Below are 21,100 nucleotides of genomic sequence, written 5' to 3'. Positions count from 1 at the left end.
CTGCCCTGAGATTCTCGCCAGGCTCCCTCAAATAGGCTGCCAGGTTGGTCGTTTCTGAGAAAGATTAGAAAGGCGTTTGGGGATTTATGGTGTACTCACAAAGATGTGAGTCTGGCCCGTGTCTGCTGTTGAGGTTGGGAAAGGCTCATGCGTGTCGCTGAGAATGTTGGCGAGCTGGCGCTTCCGGACGTTGTAGCACTGTTTGAAGTATTATCGCTACTGCTTCGTAGAAGAGGATTTTCCTGTTTTCGAGACGTGGGAGCGGCTGAACTCCCTCCCTGAAGGTCCTCAGTCACGCCTTTGACGTCCTTTCCGGCCCGTATTCTCCGTAGTATCTCGTCTGTCTCATGAGGCTCTCTGGTCTTGAGCGAAGAGTAAAGACTCTCGTGATCAAGGATTCTTTCTTTTAGTTCATCGTGCTTTCGTTTTATTGCTGCAGCCTCGGCTTCGTAGTGGTTGCTGGCATAGTGACATTCTCTACCAGCAGTAATACAGCCAGAACACCTTGGCCTTTGGCCATTGCACTATTGAAGTCAGTAAGCTACCTATCTTGACACAGAATCTTCTACAACCTTGGCTTTGCGTTGTCTGCAAGCCTGGCATGCAGTCTTGACAGATATTCTCTTGGGTATATTCAGCTTGGGTGGAGGCCTGGGTGAGCCTCCTTCTCGAGTTGGGCCTGGCAGAAGAGCCCGAAGTCGGCCTGCAGAGGACGAAGACGAACTTGGGTTATCATCCATATTTATCAACAGATGAGGTTGGTGCTCTCAGCGATCAGCAACAGGCGCTTTGGATGGGCTACTTCGACAATTAACGACTTATGGTTGAACAGATCAAGAGGCGAATTATGATCATGCTATGAAGAGATTCTGGTTGCCTACCTACCTGGGTTACCTGATTCATAACTGGTGCCCTTTCCATGCCCTGTAACTTCGACGACATTTCGTCTATATATGATGTATATGCTACGTCACATCTGCCCTATTTGGCCCCGGAGTTTTTGACAAGCGAATGAATGTGAGCTCTATTGAGATCCATTCAAGTCTGTCACTGACCTGGTAGTGGTCGACCTTTTAACTCTTGTTTGTAATACTAACGCCGGATATAAGTCCCCTTACTACACCTGCAATATCCGCACTGACGTCTATCTCGCTATCTACCTTATATCACGGTGGATATTCTGTATCCATGGATCGTCACATTAAATAAAAATCACTCCCAGATCAAATTTCAACTCAGTTTGCATTATAGCCCAGCTCTAGGTCTGAGCAATCTCATCGCTGTATAAAACTATAGATATCATCATAAACGTCGAGAAACACACCAGGCCTCCTCATCATCAATCTGTAAACAGAGCCGCGACTCCATTACCAAACCAACTGCCTCCCTGATAAAAGAAAAGGTCATGAGAATCCTGAGACACAAGTCTAAACCAAGCATCCTTGCAAACGCCAACAGAAACAAGAACTAAGGAACCGCTCAAATCACGGGGTATCGAATTCAAACCCATCCTCCAACCCCACAACACATCACAACACAAGCGTCAAACTTGATCAAAGCATCTCACAATACCACCTGAGTCTAGCCCCAAGAATTCCAACAATCAAGCAACGGCGTTTGACAAAGCCAACCCTACCATTACCGCAAGATGTACCAAGAGGTTGGGGATATTCATATACGGCCAAATCATGTACTGATGTCGCTTCATGCAAACAAAGTCAGGGTATCACGCCGTCGGATGACGTCTTCCTTCACCGTTACAGATCATGATCCTGCTGAGCGGAGAAGGAAGCCAAGACACCCTCAGTCAAAACAATAATAATAAAGCTGTGAAAGCAAGAAAAACATCTGACAAGCTCAGCTTGTTTAGCAAATTCCCAGGGGCCTGTCGTTTCAGATTGTTGGAGAGAATGTCGGTTCATGGAGTCAGATACTAATGCCGATGGGATGTCGAATGCTGCCATTTGAACCCAGGGCCAAGTAAATTCAGAGTAGGGATGACGTAGTACCAAAAGAGATAAAGAAAATTCCATGGTCGTGTATCATGCAAAGGATCATGCCCGCAACGTGCGTCGTCTCCGCTGCTAGGTATAGAGGAAAAGACGGTTCAAGGGAATAGGTCATAAATCGTCAAATCATTGTCGTCTGAGAACGACGGGATGGATGAGGCATAAACCAGCTCAATATGCTGCAGCAGTAGATCCTTCGCTTGTTGCAACAGCAACCAACGCCTCAAGGCGGCCTAAAGAGCCATTGCTGCCAGGTCGTCCTTGTTGTTGCGGTTGCTGTTGCTGCTGGGTCTGTTGATGCGGGTGCTGTTGCTGCTGGGGGTGCTGAGGATGTTGATAATTTTGTGGGGGTGGTTGTTGTGTTGGTTGCTGATATTGAGGATGTAGTGGTGCTTCTTTGATAGGAAATCCACTGAAGCCAGTAAAGTTCGGATGCACCATCCTATCCACGTGAGCCATCCGTGGATCTTGCTGCTCCTGAGGAGGTCGGCCGTCTCTATGAACGGAAACGGGCCCATTATACCATCCGCGACGCTTATTTTCTCTCGAAGTTGTAATAGATGGTGCAGAAACTGTGTGTTGATGGAGAGATCGTGGGGCAGAGGTAGGTGGAGGTTTGGGCCCCTGGTATATCGGAGGCCGCTCCTCGAAACGAACAGTAGGAGGATTGAGCCGCACGTGCTCGGCTTGAGCCTGAACAGCCTTGTTTGCTTCGGAAGCCCAGCTACCCGCGCTATCACGAGGTGGTGTACTGTGGTTGATATCAAGGCGATTAAGGCCTCTTTGAAGGCTCGCATCGTACAAGTTGAGGTTTCGTCTCTCGTCCTGCATCGGGGTTTCGGGGAGATGGGGTGGATAAGAGGCTCGAATCTGAGGCTCTTGATCGACCATCATGGGCGAAGGCTGTCTCCTTGGTGGGGTAGCAGGTGGGAGAGGGTCGAACGACTCAATACCGGGCAGGCGGAAGGACGACTGAGAAGTGGAAGGGTTCGCGATCGGTGGCGGTGGGTTAGGACGGACAGATGACTGGTTCACAACGGAGCTTAGCTGACTGGGGTTCCCATTGATATTGCGGCTGTCTGGATGCCACGTTCTTCGGCGCCAATCACCCTCCGACATTGACTCCCTTCGGGACCATTGAGAAGTCGATGAAGGAGTTGGGGATGGAGGGATGCCGTTACTGTTTGGCGGGAGAGCACCCACATTCGAAGCATTAGCGGGGCCGGGCCCAAACATCATCGGTCTTCCCCCTGGTGCTCCGGGGGATTGAAATGGATTTCCTGGGACACTCAAACGGCGGCCTGGTGTTCGGCTTCCAGAGGTATACATACTGTGCGATCGGGAGTGTGATGTTGCTGGGGAAGAAACGCCTGGCCCCCATCTAGGGCTGCTCTGCCCAGTTGAGAAGGTTGACGAAGTTGGTGTTCCGAAATCACTAGGAGAAGCAGGTCGGTAGTGAGGGTAAGACCCCTCCATAGCACTCCGGTAAGACTCTAAAGACAATCGCGAGCGAGGGTCTGCCATCACCAATGGAGGCGGTCGCCGTCTGGCATCTTGAACGCTGTAAGCCGAACCAACAGAACTGACACTGGTAATACTCGACGTAGAGAGCGATTTGGAATGTCCTCTTTGAGGACCGCCGGCACTACCACCTGTTGATGCTCTGGCTCTATTACCGGCTTGCCGAATTCGATCAGGCCGCATCTGCCGTTGAAACCGGGAACCAGTTGCAGCTAGCGAGTCCATAGGAATGTTCTCGTTAACATGGACCGTCTGTGCATGTTGCCTCAAGTTATCGAGTCTTGAAAACCGGCGAGAGCAGTGACACTGGAATGGGCGTTCTCCTGTGTGCTTCCTGTTGATCCAAGTCAGCATTAACGACAAACCAAGTCGGGGCGAGGGACAAAGGAAGACCACAAACCTAATATGCCGGGCAAGATGCTCGCTCCGTGTAAAGCTCAAATTACAAGGAGGATAGTCTGTGCAATAGAAGCGTTGCGACTTCTTCTTCTTGCCTGACCTGGGTCCGTCTGCTCCAACACTTTCGTCGTCGGATCCAGCGCCATCCTCAATGGTGCCAGTCTCTCCATCGGAATCGTCCATATCTACGTCGCCGGAGTCTCCTGATTTGGTCGAATGCCGTGAGTCGTGACGCCGAGGCATCTTTGGTTTCGGTGGTTGTTCAGGCATCTGGATTCCCTGGGGAAAGGGACTAGATGGCAGTGGCTTCTGGCTAGCCAGGTTGAAAGTTGCCCTTGTTGGGGTCGCACCATCGTCGGCAGGTATTTGTGAGTGTGTATGAGGGGCTGTGTTGGGTCGAGGAGTTGCGGTCGATGAACCCATGACGTCTTCGTGGGAGACCGTCATGGCCAGCGGGGAATTCACTGGACGAAAAGCGGCCGCCATTGCGACAAAAGTTCGAAGTCGATACTGGCCTCAGTATTATCGATATTAGTGACGATATTACCGTTGCGCGGATCCGCCTCTCGGGAAAGGGCGAGAAAGATGCCTGTAGGGTGCAACGTCCTGGTCACACAGGTACGAGAATTCGGTCGGGTAATCGTTATGCACCGCTATATGTGCTGTCGGGTCTGCAATGTTTTCACTTGGATGCACCGACAATCTCACTGAGACAGAAAACGGCGAGACGGCCGAAGGACTCAGCAGAAATCGCGAGGCGGGTGATGACGGCCACAGGCAACCCTGGAGAAGAAGAAGACTTTCCGACGATGGGGGGGATATGGAGATAAGAAGCAATAGTCCGAGGAGTCAGGGTGCAACAAGACACGCACACACAAAAAGGGACATGTGCAAGTCGAGGCAGAATACGGATCCCAACGGGATAGAGGGATAGATGTAAGGGGTCAAGAAGAGAGACAAGGAGGATGGAGAAACAGGGAGCGTGTGTGAGAGTTGTAAGAGAATGAGTAGAGGCGTTCTCAGGCTCCTACAGTACCCACGACCTGCTAACTAAGGCCCGCCTTAGAGCGTACGTGGAAATGCCGGCGGGGAGGGAGGCGTGCGTGGTGGTGATGCAAGCCAGCCAAGGTCAGGGCCTAGATCCGCAGAGTGACACAGGCCAGACTGAGGCGAGTCGATAATTATTCTTTGAGTGACTGCGAAAGCGATGCAGCCAAACTCATTCGACGGAATAATTCGTCACTTCCAGGGCTATCCTTTGTGGTTGCAACTTGAATTCATCAAGGGATAACCGAGAAAGTCAAAAGTCGAAATTGTATTGTATGTGTGTTGCTTGCATACAAAGACTGCAGTAACAACGTGAACCAAAACGTGCGTGACGCAGAGAGGTAGAAAAAAAGGTTGACAGTCGCAAACTGGTGAGTCGAGACAGGGGCACAGAGGGAAAAAGCGGCAGGGCCGCAGGGGCAAGCGTGGCGATGATGTATGTCTATGGTTGCTTTTCCCACCCCAAATCGATTTGTCTGTGGAGTCCGGATCCGGGATGGATGCATGGAGGCAGGATGGAGTCGCCCAACTCTCTTGTTTCCCTTGCACTAAGACAGAGTCTTTGTTAGTTGCGTTGCCCGACCAATCAATCTAGAAGTCAGCCACCTCACGTCGTCGTGCTCACTGTTGTCATGCTCATTGACCTGGATCACCGTCGTCCGACAGGAACCTAATTCTCTAGGGTTCTCCAGCTGGCTGCAAACCGAGCCTGGCACTGGATGGCCGTGGGTGTTGAGTTTCGCTGGGCGCGGAGCTCTGGTCTCGGTTCGGCGCCAACACAATTCTCCGCTTTGCCAGTTTGCGGCCGACCACGGGCAGCTCGTCTCGTCTCGTGGGAACCCTGACAGTGGAGGACAAGGCACCGCCGGCTTTGGTGGGGAGCGGATTACAGTTGCAGGATGAGTCGATGGATGCTGCTTGGGAGTATCCGTATTCCTGAGCGGTGACTGTTGGGCACGATAAACCTGTATTCGAGGTGGGTGGGTGGGATTGCAACAGCTCAGAACGATTTAATCAACCGTAGTATCCAGGCCGGCGCGTCCAATTCCAAGCAGAGGCATCAAGCAACATGCGGACTGATTGTCGTTTCACAACACCTTGCTGAATAATTCTGTCTTGAGGGCACATCGAACAGTAACTCATGCCAGTCAGAGCCGCCAGGTACAGGTCACCTGCACTGCTGAGCAGGGGGCGGGCCAGGTACATAGCGCCAGCATGTACCTGATATGACCCATGCGAGGTTTAACCCTGCAAGCGTTGCAGCTTGATCAACCAACGAGCTGCAAGCTAGTGGTAAAGCAAGCTGACAGTTGACCAGCCTGTCCAAGGATGATATGGTCACTGAAAAGCACCTAGTCTCTCGGTGCGTTGTTTCTCGACCGCTTCAGATGTATACCTAGGTAGTCATATCTGACAAAACTTTACTGATACCAGGTGAAGCGAATCCTCGATGTAGCTCCAAGAATGCCTAAGCCTGTGAGCCAGTCCTACTAATATTCTGGATCAGGGTACAAAACCAACTTGCAGGATTCGCGATAATATCGTCAACCCAGAAGCAGCCAGCATGCATGCGAGGGGTTGGGTTCTCAGCCTTGGGTGGATCAAGGGCCCATGTCAATGAGGGTTGGAGACAGCGCTTTGATGATTTTCACCCACAGGGACCCCAAAACTACCGCTGTGCGATGGTAAAAATAAACCTCGCGCCAGTTGCATATTGAACCAAAAACCTGTGCTTCCTTGACTCGAAGCGAAGCCGTCCCTGGCCGACCAGCCGCAAGGGGCCGTGTCGGGGGCTTGGCGTTGGACTTGCTCCGTGCAAGTCCACAAATTTTGTTGTAACAACAACACGATTCCGGCTTTCACCACTGTTCAGATGGAGTTTGCCCAAATCTTATTCTCAGTTGCCATAGACATGCTTGCAGCAGCATACCTAGAAAGCATGATTCCAATAAGCGATGTCGAGCAGACTGAGAGGCAATAATCGATTGCTCATCGTCACCCAGTCAGTGTAGATAGCCCAGGTCATCTGGATGCAGCCGGCTTACCCATGCGATGTAGTCTAATCTAATACAGACCCCTCGCCGCGTCCCTAACGTCAACACACAGTCACTTTTTCTCAGCTTGAAGATAGGTGAGCAGGGGAGTGGACGATGGTGCCTGGATCCCGTAGGTCGGTGGGCTTGAGATTCAGGTCGACGATGAACATCGTGCGGGGAGTCAAGCTATATCAAAGCAATGCAACCCTTTCAAATAAACCCATCTCTCCTGATGATGAACATGTCTTTGCTGCGTCGTTATTCGCTTCCATTATAGCGGTCTGCTAAATTGGAAGGTACCGTGGCTTTGATGGCTCCAGTATGAAAGGTCTACCACTCGACCGGTCCACGAGGCCCATCTATCGCACTGGCGCCGTTGGGCGCAAGCAATGACGTGAAATGTCGCAAATCAGAATACTCATGGGTGTATCTCGGTAGCAGGTAACGGTCGTTGTGGAGTTTGAGCTGGCATTTGATGGTTCGCAGCAAGAGGAAAGGCTGGCCACTGATTCCGAAGATGCCGTACAAGTCAGGACAAACTCAATGCTGACCTCGTATGACGCACTGAGGGTCAATTGCCAGCACACTGGTTCTCTCAATGCAGGCCGAGCAGCAGGTGCCTCCAAAATGTTTGCCTGCATGCATCTCACGGCGGTGTATGTTTGCGGATGGATCTAGCGTGCCTGGTGGATCGTGGGCAAGAACCAGGTACTTATTTCATCCCATAGTCAAGGAACGACAAGTCCAAGCTCTACTAGCCACATGAACCCTTCAGGAGGCTGGAGTCCAGCAACGAAGCATCGTATCAATATCGAATCTGGCTCTCATCGACTGTGTAGAAGCCGATGCAACAGAATCTGTCCGGCGAGTTCAAGGTTCTGTCTCGCACCGCAATTCTTCGCATGAATGAGGCGCACGACGCAGAGCCAAGGCGTGCGGGGAGTAACATGGCTCACCTTTGCGTTTCTGCAAGCTCTGGCTGGACGTTGCGCTTGCAGCTTGAAAGGAATGCATTTACAATTCGAGGCTCACAAGCTGCCCACCTGATGTACGGATGGAAGGATTCTAGTCGTCCACCGATGGACGGTGATTTGTGATCTTGCTAGCATCTTCCCGTACTCTCCTTGTAGCGACAACACGCTGCTGTGCCATAGAACTTGTATGATCCATGAACCCCGTAATACCGTACGGTCAATGGTCGACTTCGTTTCTCTCGCCTCGATCTCCTGTGGTCTTAAGGCGTGGAAAACGTCGGCGATGGGACGGCTGGTTGAAATTGACTTTTGGCGTCTTCTTAGAGAAGGTTTCTAGAGTTCTTGGTGGTTGATTGGCGTGTCCCTTGAAGGGTCCTTGAGATGGATACTGTGTGATTTCTAGTTGCGAAGGCTCTCTTTTTTCCGAGGCGGCCAGCCCCGTGGTTGTTAGGTTCCCTCGTTTAGTTTCGAGCCTTTGCTGTGCTTCTGATCTGAGTTGTCAATTTTAGCTGTGATTTACAGGCTCTCTCTCCTTGGATGGAGCCGCTAAGAAGCAATAGAAGGCACAGACAGAACCTTTACATTCAAACGGAAATACCTTGTAAAAGGTAAGGTACATACAGCACTAATATAATAAGGTACTAGACATTACCTACGACTTGAAAGGACGTAAAAAGAAAACCTCAGGACCTGTCTTCAGTGATGATAAGACTTAAGGTTCCTTAAGTTCAGGTATATCTTCCGGATCTCAGGACCAGTGAACAGTCTCTTACTCCCCAGGGCCACCTACCTATCCTCCACTGCCTCGAATACTCGACCCCTCCTTAGGTCCCGTCTCATCGTTGCCCCTCCACTTCCTTGCAGTGCCTTAGAGCTGGAGCTAGAGCTAGAGACGATAACTACCCCACCCCCTCTGTCTATCCCTCATGCACGTCCCCCCTCCTTCCCGTCATCAGTGCGTCCTGTGACCCTGTATCGATAAGAGATAATCGCGAGTGGGATGTCGCCAGTCAAAAAAAGATGAGCACTTCCTTGATGGTGGAAAATAAACGAAACATCTTATAGCACTATCCACCACCAAACTCGACATTGTTATTATTTAGGCAGGTCACATTTGATTCGACTGCTTACGATCATTGCTGCAGCTCACTATATGCATGTACTGTCCTGCATGATTCAGGGTTCCCTTGGACGCTATCGACACATCCCGATGATCTGAGAAACCCTTTCAGCCGCTGTCTGTCCGTCTTCATCCTTTAATTGGCTCACATGCTGCAGCACGCACTACTGCATCCCTTGAACTTCTCTCATGCCCTCTTTGTTCGTTTGACTATTGAGAAAGAAGGATGATAACCATGTCCACAACGCCAAGTACTCGAAATCGGACATTTTAGCAAAGCTTCTGGGACCAGCGTTTGAAGAGATGCCCGTTCTCGAACTCCATTGGCACCTTGGTTATTGGTGGCAATCCAGCCAACTGGCGGTGACCATTAGACTTCCAGCCTCTTTTTCTTCGTCGTCCTCTTTCGCCGCCAGATCTTGAATGGGAGTATTGCTTGTCTCGGTGTTTTCGGGTACCTGGAGTAAGTCTAAAATTCGACTGGCAACCCGACGGGTGCACACCTCGCTCGCCCTTGAGTTCTATCCCATCGCTTAATACCGTTTTCTCGCATCGGTCGACGGTAATTGCCAAGGATCACGATAGAGATGCGAGAATTGACCTGCATATACACTAAAACTACGCAACCAGCCGCCTCTAAACCAGCCGCCGTTTGCGCCTCGTCGCCTTGACAGCTCCACATGGCGTTGAGGATCAACGTTGAGGGTCTTTCTTCAACTCAATGCCGCCTGGCTCATACATATCATGACGAGCCATACTGAAGGTTTGGCACGTCTGTCCAGCCTCGAGCTTCTGGATGGATTTACCTCCAGTACTATTTCCAGGCACCAAGTACGAGACATTCTCTTCCCGAAATAGCATGGAACATGGGGATTCGCCTGAAGCTTGCTCCTCAGGAATGGATGAGCCACAGACCAGCTTACCGCCATTTAGTCGTTTCCAACTGCTGGTTGCTGGGAAACAAGCGCCTCTTTCATATTATCGAATACTATGCGCATGCCTGGGAAGCGCAGTGACTCTCGATATCCCTCTCATCAGTCAGTGTAAAAAAAAATCATCTCACTTGATATGTACGGTACCTTAATCGTTCCTGGACTACTGTCTGAGCCCTCATCCTAGCCTCTGGCCTGGTCTCCAACCATGCCACCAAATGCAAGGCACGGCGCAGGTTGACGATGGACCTATCCACCAGAGTAACATGGTCCCAAAGGATGTCACACTTGCACCCTTGACCTAACCTCCATGTGCTGGCTTGCACACCAACTCGACGTTGACGACATTTGGTGACTCTTTTTGGGAGGATACGCAGTTGAGCCCCGCGTCCGCTTATTCCGACCACACCCATGTGACGACTCCCTCCAGAAGCAGGGGAATATCGCTCACGGGTCGGGAGGTGGGCGACCGGTGAAGCAAGGGACTGCAACTTGACTGAACCTGCAACGAAATCCACTCTGTTCTTCGATTTCGAGTATGTGTTGCCAGCCGAGATATCTCGAATTTGCCTTGGCCCCTCCATCCTTCCCAACCTCGCTATTCAATGTTTTGCCGTGTCCTGGAATTTTGACAGTTCTGATTCTCTCATCACCTTCCACAGGGACCCTCAATTTCATGTCGTCTTGAATTGTCTTTGTTTCCAAGCCACATGCTAGTGGCCATGCTAACACTATTGCCCGATAGAGGCCCACAGCATTTGTCAATTACCTGTCTTGTCCTGAACTTGTCTCGTCTTGTCTTTAACCTCTCTCGTTCGGACCTTTGATCCTACACCGCTCTTTTATCTCAAACCCAAAATTCGGAAGCCTTAACTTCTTTTGGTGGATCTTCCATCGACATGTCTCTCATCGCCTCAGCCTCATGAGCTGATTGACCTTTAAAGTCGATTCTCAGATCAATTGGCCTGCGATCGTAAAGCTGAACCTGGATCTGAATGCAGCTAGTGGGTTGGGCTTCCTCTTGACGGTCGGGTTCTGAACCCGACTTGTCCTCGAAAAGACATGGCTGCTACGCATCATGACTGCATGCGCCCAAGGGCCTTTCATGCAGGTATCCTCATTCGCGTGCGTGGTTGCATGTACGTATGTACGTCAAAGTCTCATGATCCGATTCACGATCTTCCTGTGCAACCCTTGAAGTCTAACTATCCCTTTCGCATATTGCGCGGAGGTGTAGCCAAAGTCTGAAGGCCCATCATTCCTCGGTTCTGTGCCCCCGTCCAATGTCTTCGTTTATCAGTTTCTCGGTTCTCTTCGGTGCCTTCAAACTGGTGTGCTCGTGCTGACTGCCCCTCCCTTTCTCCATTCGGGGAGTTATGATAAATTGTACTGTTACACAAGACAAGTATGACTTTGCTGTCGTGTCTCTTTAGGGCACCTCTGCGGAGGCGATTTTCCTTCTACGCATCTCGTGACTTTGTCTCTATGTTGGAGCCCGAAGTGTTGAACGATGAGCTCTGGGCGCCACCCCTCATATGCTCTCACGGCTCACATCTAGACCTGGCTTTGAGGCTCCGCGATCAACGCCAAGTAGCTTATCGCCTTAAGCTGGGGAACATCCCCGCATGTGATTATCCTGCATACTAAGCTGCTGAACTCCAGATATAGTAAGAGCTGACATCATGATGGTTCTAGTGTCGATCCCCAAGGTCGTTGCCAAATCGTACTGTTGATGCTTCGACATGGTCTGCCCCGCTGTTGACATGAAGTGACCTTTAGCTACCGCGTGGGGGTGGTTTCTTTTTAAATACAATGCGGTAACTCTTGTACACTGCTGTTACTGATACTTGGTAATTGGATTATTCATCGCAAGCCTTAAGCTTCTTTCACATCCTAAAGTGATAGGCGGTTTTTGTCTGGTTGGTGTTTCTACAGGGTAACGGACTTTGATAGCTAACATATCTTTCTGTAAAACACACCACAGGCAGAAGCGTGGCTTTTTGGAGTGTCTAAATAATGTAATAAGCAAAAGAGGTGTATTTTCCTTTCACTGTCATAAAAATTGTTTACAGAGACAAGTTCAGTATGATAGCATGGGTGTCGTACTCTCAGGCACAGGGTATTCACACGAAACTTTTTTATGTTCGGGTTTCAACATCCTTGCCCATCATCACTCAGCTCAAGAGGACCCAGAACGTATATCTGAAATGTATATCATTAAAACATATTGATTTTCGTACATAGTCATATCTAAGAGTATCGGTGTATAATGCGAGTGTAGCAGAACATCCCATGAAAAACACCGCAACAAAGTCGTAGCCAACTATTCAAGATAGATTCTTTTGCTTCATCAGGCCCAACAAGACTAATTGTAGGGCGAAGTAATAATCCCAAACTTCTCACATAAGTATCAATGCTCCCAGCATCATGACGCGTCATCTCTTAAATATCCAACATACTCCTGATTTGCTGGGGAGGCGCATTAATGGAGTTGTTTGTCTCGGTGCTGTTGCTGCGACCGGTAGATCCGGGACGCCCGGAGGATCGACCACGGCCATGTCCGTCCATGTAAGGAGGGGGAGGGGGGCCGTCGAGTCCAAGTTGTGCTTCACGGCGAGCTCGGTCCTCGGCGAGGTTGTTAGGGAAGAGAATACCGGCTACGGCTTCCATATTGCGCTCATGACGGCGACGTTCATTCTTGCCAGTGTACGGCTGGACAAATGTTCGCGAAGCATTGGAGCTAATAGAAGCAGTGCCAGCCCGGTCAGAGCGTGGGTTGTTGGAAGCGTCCAGAGGGCGACGCATGTGGCCCATCTCGATATCTTCATCTCTGGCAGCAGCCAAAGCCTCCTCACGCAGGTCTCGTTCCGCATCTCCTTCAATACGTCGGCCGGTGGCTCTACCACCCCCAATCTCATGAACATTGCGAGTAAGCTTGTCCTTGAAGCTGAGGAGATGGTCACCCCTAACACGGTGCCACCAGGCAGGCTTATTGACGATGCCAAGTTCTCGGTTGATCATCTCACCACGCTCTCGTCTCTGACGGATCAGACTCTTGTCCTCATTAGGGCTGAAGAAACCGTAGAGATACTGAATGTAAAGGATGAGCAGAGTAGGCAGGAAGCCCCAGCAGTAGATTACCGGAATGTTTCCGTTGTACTTGACAATGGAGTAGTCAAACTCCCATGAGATGAAGGCTTGATAGGCGATGGTAGCCGCTGACAGAGGAATGATAAGCCAGAAGCGGAAAGGGATGTATCGGAGAAAGCCAACAGCGCGATTGACGATACCCCGGTGTCGGGGCTTATAATGTTTGATCGAGTGATGGAGGGAGAAGACGATAGTGAGCCAGGCTACCACGAGACAGAAGGCGCCGACCTTGAATCGAGTATTAGTTGCTCCAGGGACCGCCTTGGCCAATGTCTGCTCCTCCGAGTGCTGTAGTTGGGTGAATTTCCAGCTACGGGGAACAACCATGAAAAAGTTCAGCCACAGCCAGAGGTAAAACCATAACGGCAACCAAAACTCAACCTTGGAACGTCGGTCATCATCGCGTAGGATAAACGGATTAGGATCGACATATTGCCTTTCCTGCCAGGAGCCCCAATGACGAACAGCTTCCCAAGTCATAGCAACTGTGCCCATGCAGAGGAGGTACCAGAAGAAGACATTGACAGTGATTGGTAATTCCTGAAGATAGTACCGATCGATATCAATGCCGACAAAGAGACTGATAAGAGCCGCCGCGGCACTGAACAAGGCCCAGTACCATTGCCAGCGACGACCGATGGGATAAAAGCGCGAATCGCGTGGCACGTAGAGTTTTCCATGTTTAGCCAGGACAGTAAGGTTGAGAACAAGAGCAATTCCAAAAGCAACAGCGAACCCAATTCCGACAAAACCACGAGTCTTGATGTTCTCGATCGCGGAATAGCACTTGGTAGCATTAGTCCATGTACCGTTTGGGAAGACGTAAGCCGGAGTATAGGGCGCAAAGGTCAGGTAGCATTTGGAGTTATTGGAGATGGTGTTGTTGCTGTAGAATGTGTAGTTGAAGTATTTGAGGGTGGTGAGGTTGAAGTGGATGCCGCCGAGAATGGTGTCGCTGCTGTTACCCTTGTCACCCTCTGGCCATTCATTTACGGCACGAGCCGAGATATGGGCAAAGGCCTCGAGCAAGCCATTCATATTGGGCAATCGATGTCGAGGTTGAGGCGAGTGCGTGTTATTTCGGCTGCCAAGGCGCTCTGAAGGGTATCACGGTCGTTTCGAGTATTGAGGAGGACACCGCAAGCGCAAGGTCGGGACGAATCTTGAGCAGATGCCGTGTAGTTGTCGCGATGCAATTGCTTATGTATAGATGGGCAATTCACCCTTGAGGAATCGAAAGGGTTGTCAATTAATAGAAAAGAGTCGATTCAGCAACAGAACGCATCAGGACATGGCTCAAATCGACGAAGATCTCAACCGACAAGAGATACGACGACGTCGAGATGAAGAAGAAAGAAGAGAGAAGGAGGAGGGAAGTGGTCAAGAAAAACAAAATATCGCTGGTTAGATGCGGATTGGATGGCAATGGGATATGCCGGGCATGCCGTTGCGATGGAGAAACGACTCGCGGCTGAGTGGATGGCAGCCATCTTTTTTCTGGGTACGTATTTCCGAGGGTGAGGTGTGGAGGTGGAGACGCCGAGCGGTCCGTTTTTGCATGTCGAAATTCTCTCATAGTGAGATATTGGGACACGGAATACGCGGGAAATGGAGATGAAGGGTGAGAAGGATCAGCATTGATGATAAGAAAACACTGAACCTTCTTGAGTAGCCAAAAGACGTCAAGAACTTGAGGCTATTCAACTCTTCAAAGCACCTGCATCATGCCATTCACTACCCGGCATCAGAATCAATCCACTTCTAGCACCCATGCAGTGATGACCTCACTGTAGCAGGCTCCATGCTCAAGCGTTCATTGGTTGCTGTGCCAAGCACAGGGGATTATCCCGCTAATACCGCTGCTACTGTACTGCAACGTACATACCGACGGACGGTTAGTAGGCACGTTTAATCCCCGCGGCGATGAGATGGATCCATTCTGCTCCGCCAGAGCCGCCAAGCCAAAGAGCTTGCTTCAAGTGCCTGAGATGCAGAATGGTCAGGTGAAGGGTACGTACCTGCGGGAAAGCGATGCCCGAAAAGGCCAGCAAGCTTCCAGAACACCCACCAAGAGCCAATTGAACACTGTAAAGCTTGCGCCTACATCACCAGCTGTCAACGGTTGTAACCTCGCGAGCCTACGGCGAGATCATACCCCTCTATATTTACCATGGCAGAAGACATCATAGCCGATGAAGAACCGTCGTACATTGACTACGAGACCTTCCTCGACCCTGATTTCTCCCCCGCTTCCTTTGCGAATACGCTCGTTGTTTCGACCAATAACCCTAACGATACACCCCTCGACCTCTCTACCCCCCTATCTCGTGTTCTCTTCGATGCTCAAGAGATTGACTCGCATATCGATGTCTTGACGACCCGCTCGGCCGTCCCATTGCTCAATTATACTCAAGAACAGACACAAGCATCCAAGAACATCGTTGGTGAATTGGATGGCCAGATCCAGAGCTTGAACGACAGTTACCGCCAGCTTGAGAAGGAGGTCATTGATAAACATGCCGAGGCAGACGAGGTTCGGCTCGTTGCTCTGCGGCTATGGGAGACCCTGAAGCTCGGCCGCTCGGTTGGACGATGTTTGCAGCTTGGTCGACAGCTTGAGGTTCAGCATTCAGAGCTCGACAGCGGAAGCGGCAAGGAGGACCATCGGGCATTGGTACGCTGTGCGTACACAATTCTGTCACTATGGGAAGTTCTTGATCGCAAGGCTCCCGGCGAAGAAGGCTTTGGACTCAACCGTGTGGACGCCGTCAAGAGTTTACAGGATACAGTCGTAACTCCTATCGATCGATCAGTCCGTGAGCGGGCGGAGCGCACCATTCGTGAATTCTCTGTACAGTCAACCTCGACCTTTGCACAAGTTGAAGAGATCAAGGCACGGACAGCATCTGCGTTGACAGCACTTTACCTGCTATCACCAACCACTGGGTTTAAGCCCGACAAGTGGGTTCCGAGGCTGCTGCTTCAGTCTTTGGAAACCTATATACGATCGGCGCTACAAGCAAGCATTACGGCGTTGTCTCGTTCTCTGGGCCAACTACCTACGCTGGATAAGGCCTTGGCTGATGTTATGGCCAAGTGTCAAAATGTAGTCTCCCTTGAGGCTGTCCTCGAGACTACGAAGCCCCCAGCCCACCCTCTTCTCCCCACCTCAAGCCAGCCCACCCAATCGAGCTTACTACAGTTCCTTCTCGCCCATCTTGAGACCGGAAGCCTGGCCTCATTCTTCTGGAGGACCATGGCCAGCAGTCTCGCTACGCGTGTGCAGGATATCATGAATCGTGGGGGTGTCGTAGCTAGAACCCTACGAACGAACAAGAACACGGTTGGAGACGCAATCCGCCAGGCCGTTGTCAAGGGATCCCAGTTACACAGCGCATTGACGGGATCAAAGGCTAGAACGAAGACAGAAGTAAATTGGGACCGAGAGGTGGCTGTGATGGTGGGAAGTGTAGTAAACAATCTTCGATAAGCTTGGCAGATCAAAAACATAGGAGCGACCACGGCATCACGAAGCCTTCAGCTTGTTTGGATAATAGTACTGATAATGAATGTGGATTAATCTATATGGTTCACCAGGACCAAGTCGAACCTGTATCTGATCCATGTTCTAATAATAAAAGATCGTCAGGTCGTATTCAGCGCCTCATTGATCAGTCATCAAATTACCAAGTGAGCTCCAATCAGGGCACATGTTCTCCCCGCTTGGAGCAATCTCACGTAAAGAGAACATCTTTACCTTAGTACCAAGGGAGGGACTTTGCTTGTTTCAGAATTGCAAAGGCCTCAAAACATTGTGGACAAGACCTGCATTACAGTATTACTACACATTCTTACAACCCATTCACTCTAAAAGCCATAACAAGTATGGCACCGAATCAAGGTCTCGTTCATCCAAAAGAATATGATATCAAGGATAGCAACGTGGAGCTGATCGGGTCTGATATTGACCATCAAGTCAAGTACAATTCAGCGCTCACGGAGCCAGCTTGGAATGATGGCAAAGTTGGCATCGAGCCTGGGCTATTTATCTGGCGCATTGAGCAATTCGAGGTCATTCCTTGGCCAAGGGAAAAGTACGGCCAGTTCTGTGATGGCGATAGCTTTATCGTACTCTTCTCGGAGCCGATTGGCAGTAATGATGGTACCGAGAAGCTCGTTCACGACATCTTCTTTTGGCTGGGAAAGCACACGTCACAGGATGAAGCGGGAACCGCAGCGTACAAGACTGTCGAATTGGATGAGTTCCTCAAAGGCTCGGCAACCCAGCACCGAGAGATTCAAGAGGCGCCTTCAGACGACTTTCTAGCACTGTTCCCACGAATTTCAATCCGGTCTGGCGGAGTTGAGTCTGGGTTCAGACACGTGGAAGAAGAAGAGGAACCAAAGCAGACGCTCACCTTGCTGCGTGTGTTTAAGAACCCAGCTGCTGGCGCCAACGGGGTTGTTGTTCACGAAGTCGAGCCCACCTGGACAAGCCTAGACGACACTGATGTCTTTGTTTTGGATGTTGGCGACAAGATCTGGGTGTGGCAGGGCAAGGATTGCAGTCCAATGGAGAAGGCAAAGGCAGCTCAGATCGTCCACGACATGACTGTCGCTAAACACCCAGAGGTCGAAGTTATTGCGCAGACTGAGTCCCGCTCGCGACGAATTGTCGATTTTCTTGGCGGCGATGACGAAACACCCCGCGAAGGTTTCCACTGCAGGAAACCCTTTACTCCTCGCACCGCTAACAAAACGTCCAAGAAGCTATTTAGACTGAGCGACGCATCAGGACAGCTGTCGTTCGGTCTCGTCAAGGAAGCCGAACGCATACTGCATGATGATCTAGAGAGCGACGATGTTTTCTTGCTTGATGATGGTGGAAGAGCTATTTGGGTCTGGCAGGGAAGCGGATCGAGCGCTGCTGAGAAGAAGAGCTGGCTCAAGGTTGCACAGGCATATGTGCGGCACCTGCAGGCAGAGAGTGGGAATGAAGATGCGTATCTTACGCCCGTGGCTAAGGTTGTTGAAGGTGGCGAAAGTCGGGCCTTTACAAGAGCTCTTGCTGCATGAGGGTATCGCGAGGCTGGTTGAGTCCCAACTGAAGTTGGGCTATGAGTATGCCCAAGATTAGTTCACGCCTCTCATAGAGGACCGCAACCTGCATCGTTGAGAAAGATCAACGAAGATATGTTCTAACACTCTGTTTGCGATAGTGTGTGTCCAGGTTACGTTGTTTGAAGGTCAATTCCCTCTTGAAAGCTTCGACGCCTCTTCACAAAAGGCGTTACAGAAACAGGGGTCAAAAGCTCATTGAAAGTTTAAGCCACCTTATGGGGCTTTAAAGCATATGAGCATGCTCCATACCATACAAGAACCTTTGTGTTCTTGAGAATTCTGCACCTCTTGTTGGCGCTTTTGTCTACATACGCCGAGTACGATTAAGAGGCATCGGTAAGTGGGTGTTTGTTTGCTAGCCCAACAATGCACTCCTACGAAGGATCGTCGCCTGAGGTGAGGTAAGAAGGTGCTGATTGCATGCAAGTCTTAACTCCGTCCGATTTAACGATCTGACGCGTGTTCAAAAGAACTTGCACCTGTTTGAGCTGTTGATTGCCTTGAGCTTTGGCTTAGTTCTCGACGTTCCTGAAGTCTAGTGACCTGATGCCATTGCCTTGGGAAGCTCGGCATGGCCATCAATGCCCCCATGTTTATCTTGTATTGCCGCGGCCATGACATATCCCCTGCCAAACTGTGCGTTACTTGCTTGCGACCCGTCTCTTGGCGCACATACTGAAGAATCATCAATTCTGGGTTGGCATAACCTTGTAGGCTTGTACCAGCCATCTTGATCGTTCATGGAGCTTGAAACTACACTCATGCATACATATTTCCCCTCTTTATAGCGTAAACTTTATTCTGTCTATAGCTGGGGGCAAACTTGGGATGAGAAATGCAAAATGAGTTGCAATTGGACCGTCGAGTTTCTCGGATGGCTCCTTTGCCAGGGACTGGTTAACTCCGATGCTCGCTGCTTGCACTGGACAAGAGAATATGCCCGTTGCTCAAAGATTATCAATCATTTGTGAGCTTATGCTCTTGGCATGGTGCGGAGCCCGTGAGACAACAATGACGAAGCCCATGTGTGTTATCCGTTATCGTTGACTGGACCAACAGAATCATGCATGACCACACCACAAGGAACTCTTGGGAGGATACGTATGATAACGCATGATGCTAGAGTTGCAGCGAATACAAGTCAGTAACCAAGGTACCCACCTAGTTACAGTGAACAAGTTACAAAACGTTCAAACAACAGCCTAATAAAGTGCCTCGTGCAAGAACTACACAGGGGTCGATCGGGTCGGCCTGTGGGGGATGCAACCCAATACCAATGATTCAGCCAATACCAAGCCACGAGAATTACAACCAACCAAGCTTATCTTGGACCTGACGAAGGTACGCCACTAACATATCCATGGGGCCACGGAGGCCCGCCCATTGCGTACGTACGACGCTGCGAGCGGGATACAGGCACTATCGATTTCACTGGCTGCTCGTTCTTGGTGATCGTCATAGAATTCTTTGCGGGTGAACCCGAACCTCCCGCCGGTATCCTACAAGAGGTCCCGCTACCCCCGAAGACCCAATTCAATATGTTGAAACTGGAATCTGCATCAGTCTCAGTAAACATCAGACTACAGTTTGTTGGTTGTTGCTGCCGAAATTTGTCAGTGACAACATCGACTGTAAAGCCGCGTCACCCGCATCTACACAAAACTTCCATACCAAAAGCAACCCGATCATAAAGCCGCTGGGGATCAAACGCCCTCGTACGGTCTTCCCTCTCTACCGCCCACAAAACATCGGAATAAACTGAAATGAAGTTTACATTTCTCGTTCTTTCCGCTGCTTTTGCGGCTGCAGCGCCTCTATCTCGAAGCACTGATGTTCGACTCATCACTTACAACATTCGCCTCGCACCAAACAAGCCCCAATGGGGCGAGGAACGATGGCCCGTTCGTCGTCCACGCTTGACAGCCCAAATCAACTACGAGACCTCTGGGAGACCGGAGTCCATCGTGTGCATGCAAGAAGCATTGTATCCGCAAATCCAAGACATCCAACAAGATCTGGGGAGCGAGTGGGATTACTATGGTATCGGACGCAGGGGCGGCCAAAGTGATGAATTCTCCCCAATTTTCTATCGTCCTTCTGTTTGGAATATTGAAGACAAGAAAACATACTGGCTGAGCGACACTCCTGAGAAAGTTGGTTCCAGGGGATGGGACGCCGCATTCCCCAGGATTGTCACCGTCGCGCGCTTTGAACATGCCGCTACAGGTAATCGCATGGTCTATATGTGCACGCATTTCGACCATAAGGGGAAAAAGGCTCGTGCTAACTCGGCAAAACTAATTACTGATATCGCCGAGAACTGGTCTGTACACGACGGCGAGACCATACCTGTCTTCATTGGCGGCGATCTCAACTCCTCCCCCAGTGGTGCGGCTTACAAGCATCTCGCCAAAACCATGAACGACGTGAAGAGCCTCGTCCCGCAGAGTAAGCGATATGGACATTCGTCGTACACTTACACCGGATTTACTACGGTGCCATGGGATGACATGTATCTCGATCACATTTTCGTGCACGACCCGACCGGTATCGAATTCAAGGCCTTTGCAGTGGTCAATTCGCGATATGAGGATGGGGTTTTCATTTCGGACCATAGGCCAGTCGTGGTGGACGTACGACTAAACCAGGTCAGTCGCAAGCAACGAAGGACAGGGGAGAAAAAGGATGAGTTCTAGTAGACCATGATTTCTTTGTTTACAACGGCGTTTGGGATAAGTTATGACATGATACCCGTGTGAGACTATTTAGATCTAAATGGAAATCACTCTAC

General features: G+C 50.4%; 5 protein-coding genes across 5 annotated transcripts; 3 read left to right on the top strand and 2 right to left on the bottom strand.

The window, feature by feature from the left end:
• Positions 1–2,180: 2,180 nt before the first annotated feature.
• J7337_007186 (uncharacterized protein) lies at positions 2,181–4,415 on the bottom strand (the record flags this gene model as incomplete). Its single annotated transcript, XM_044824840.1, has 2 exons — positions 2,181–3,864; positions 3,931–4,415. The coding sequence occupies 2 exons, from the start codon at positions 4,413–4,415 to the stop codon at positions 2,181–2,183; spliced, it is 2,169 nt and encodes a 722-aa protein (XP_044680497.1).
• An 8,065-nt stretch (positions 4,416–12,480) lies between these two features.
• Positions 12,481–14,226, bottom strand: J7337_007185 (uncharacterized protein; the record flags this gene model as incomplete). Its single annotated transcript, XM_044824839.1, has 1 exon — positions 12,481–14,226. The coding sequence occupies one exon, from the start codon at positions 14,224–14,226 to the stop codon at positions 12,481–12,483; it is 1,746 nt and encodes a 581-aa protein (XP_044680496.1).
• A 1,132-nt stretch (positions 14,227–15,358) lies between these two features.
• On the top strand, positions 15,359–16,678 carry J7337_007184 (uncharacterized protein; the record flags this gene model as incomplete). Its single annotated transcript, XM_044824838.1, has 1 exon — positions 15,359–16,678. One exon carries the CDS (start codon positions 15,359–15,361, stop codon positions 16,676–16,678), a length of 1,320 nt encoding a protein of 439 aa, XP_044680495.1.
• Positions 16,679–17,073: 395 nt separating this feature from the next.
• J7337_007183 (uncharacterized protein) lies at positions 17,074–18,264 on the top strand (the record flags this gene model as incomplete). The annotated part of the gene is made up of 1 exon (XM_044824837.1): positions 17,074–18,264. One exon carries the CDS (start codon positions 17,074–17,076, stop codon positions 18,262–18,264), a length of 1,191 nt encoding a protein of 396 aa, XP_044680494.1.
• Positions 18,265–20,072: 1,808 nt separating this feature from the next.
• Positions 20,073–21,005, top strand: J7337_007182 (uncharacterized protein; the record flags this gene model as incomplete). Its single annotated transcript, XM_044824836.1, has 1 exon — positions 20,073–21,005. The coding sequence occupies one exon, from the start codon at positions 20,073–20,075 to the stop codon at positions 21,003–21,005; it is 933 nt and encodes a 310-aa protein (XP_044680493.1).
• Positions 21,006–21,100: the final 95 nt, after the last annotated feature.

Source organism: Fusarium musae, chromosome 5, assembly GCF_019915245.1.
Source record: "Fusarium musae strain F31 chromosome 5, whole genome shotgun sequence".
Classification (NCBI taxonomy): domain Eukaryota; kingdom Fungi; phylum Ascomycota; class Sordariomycetes; order Hypocreales; family Nectriaceae; genus Fusarium; species Fusarium musae.
Note: the sequence above shows the minus strand (reverse complement) of the source record. Positions and strands in the feature narration are given on the sequence as shown.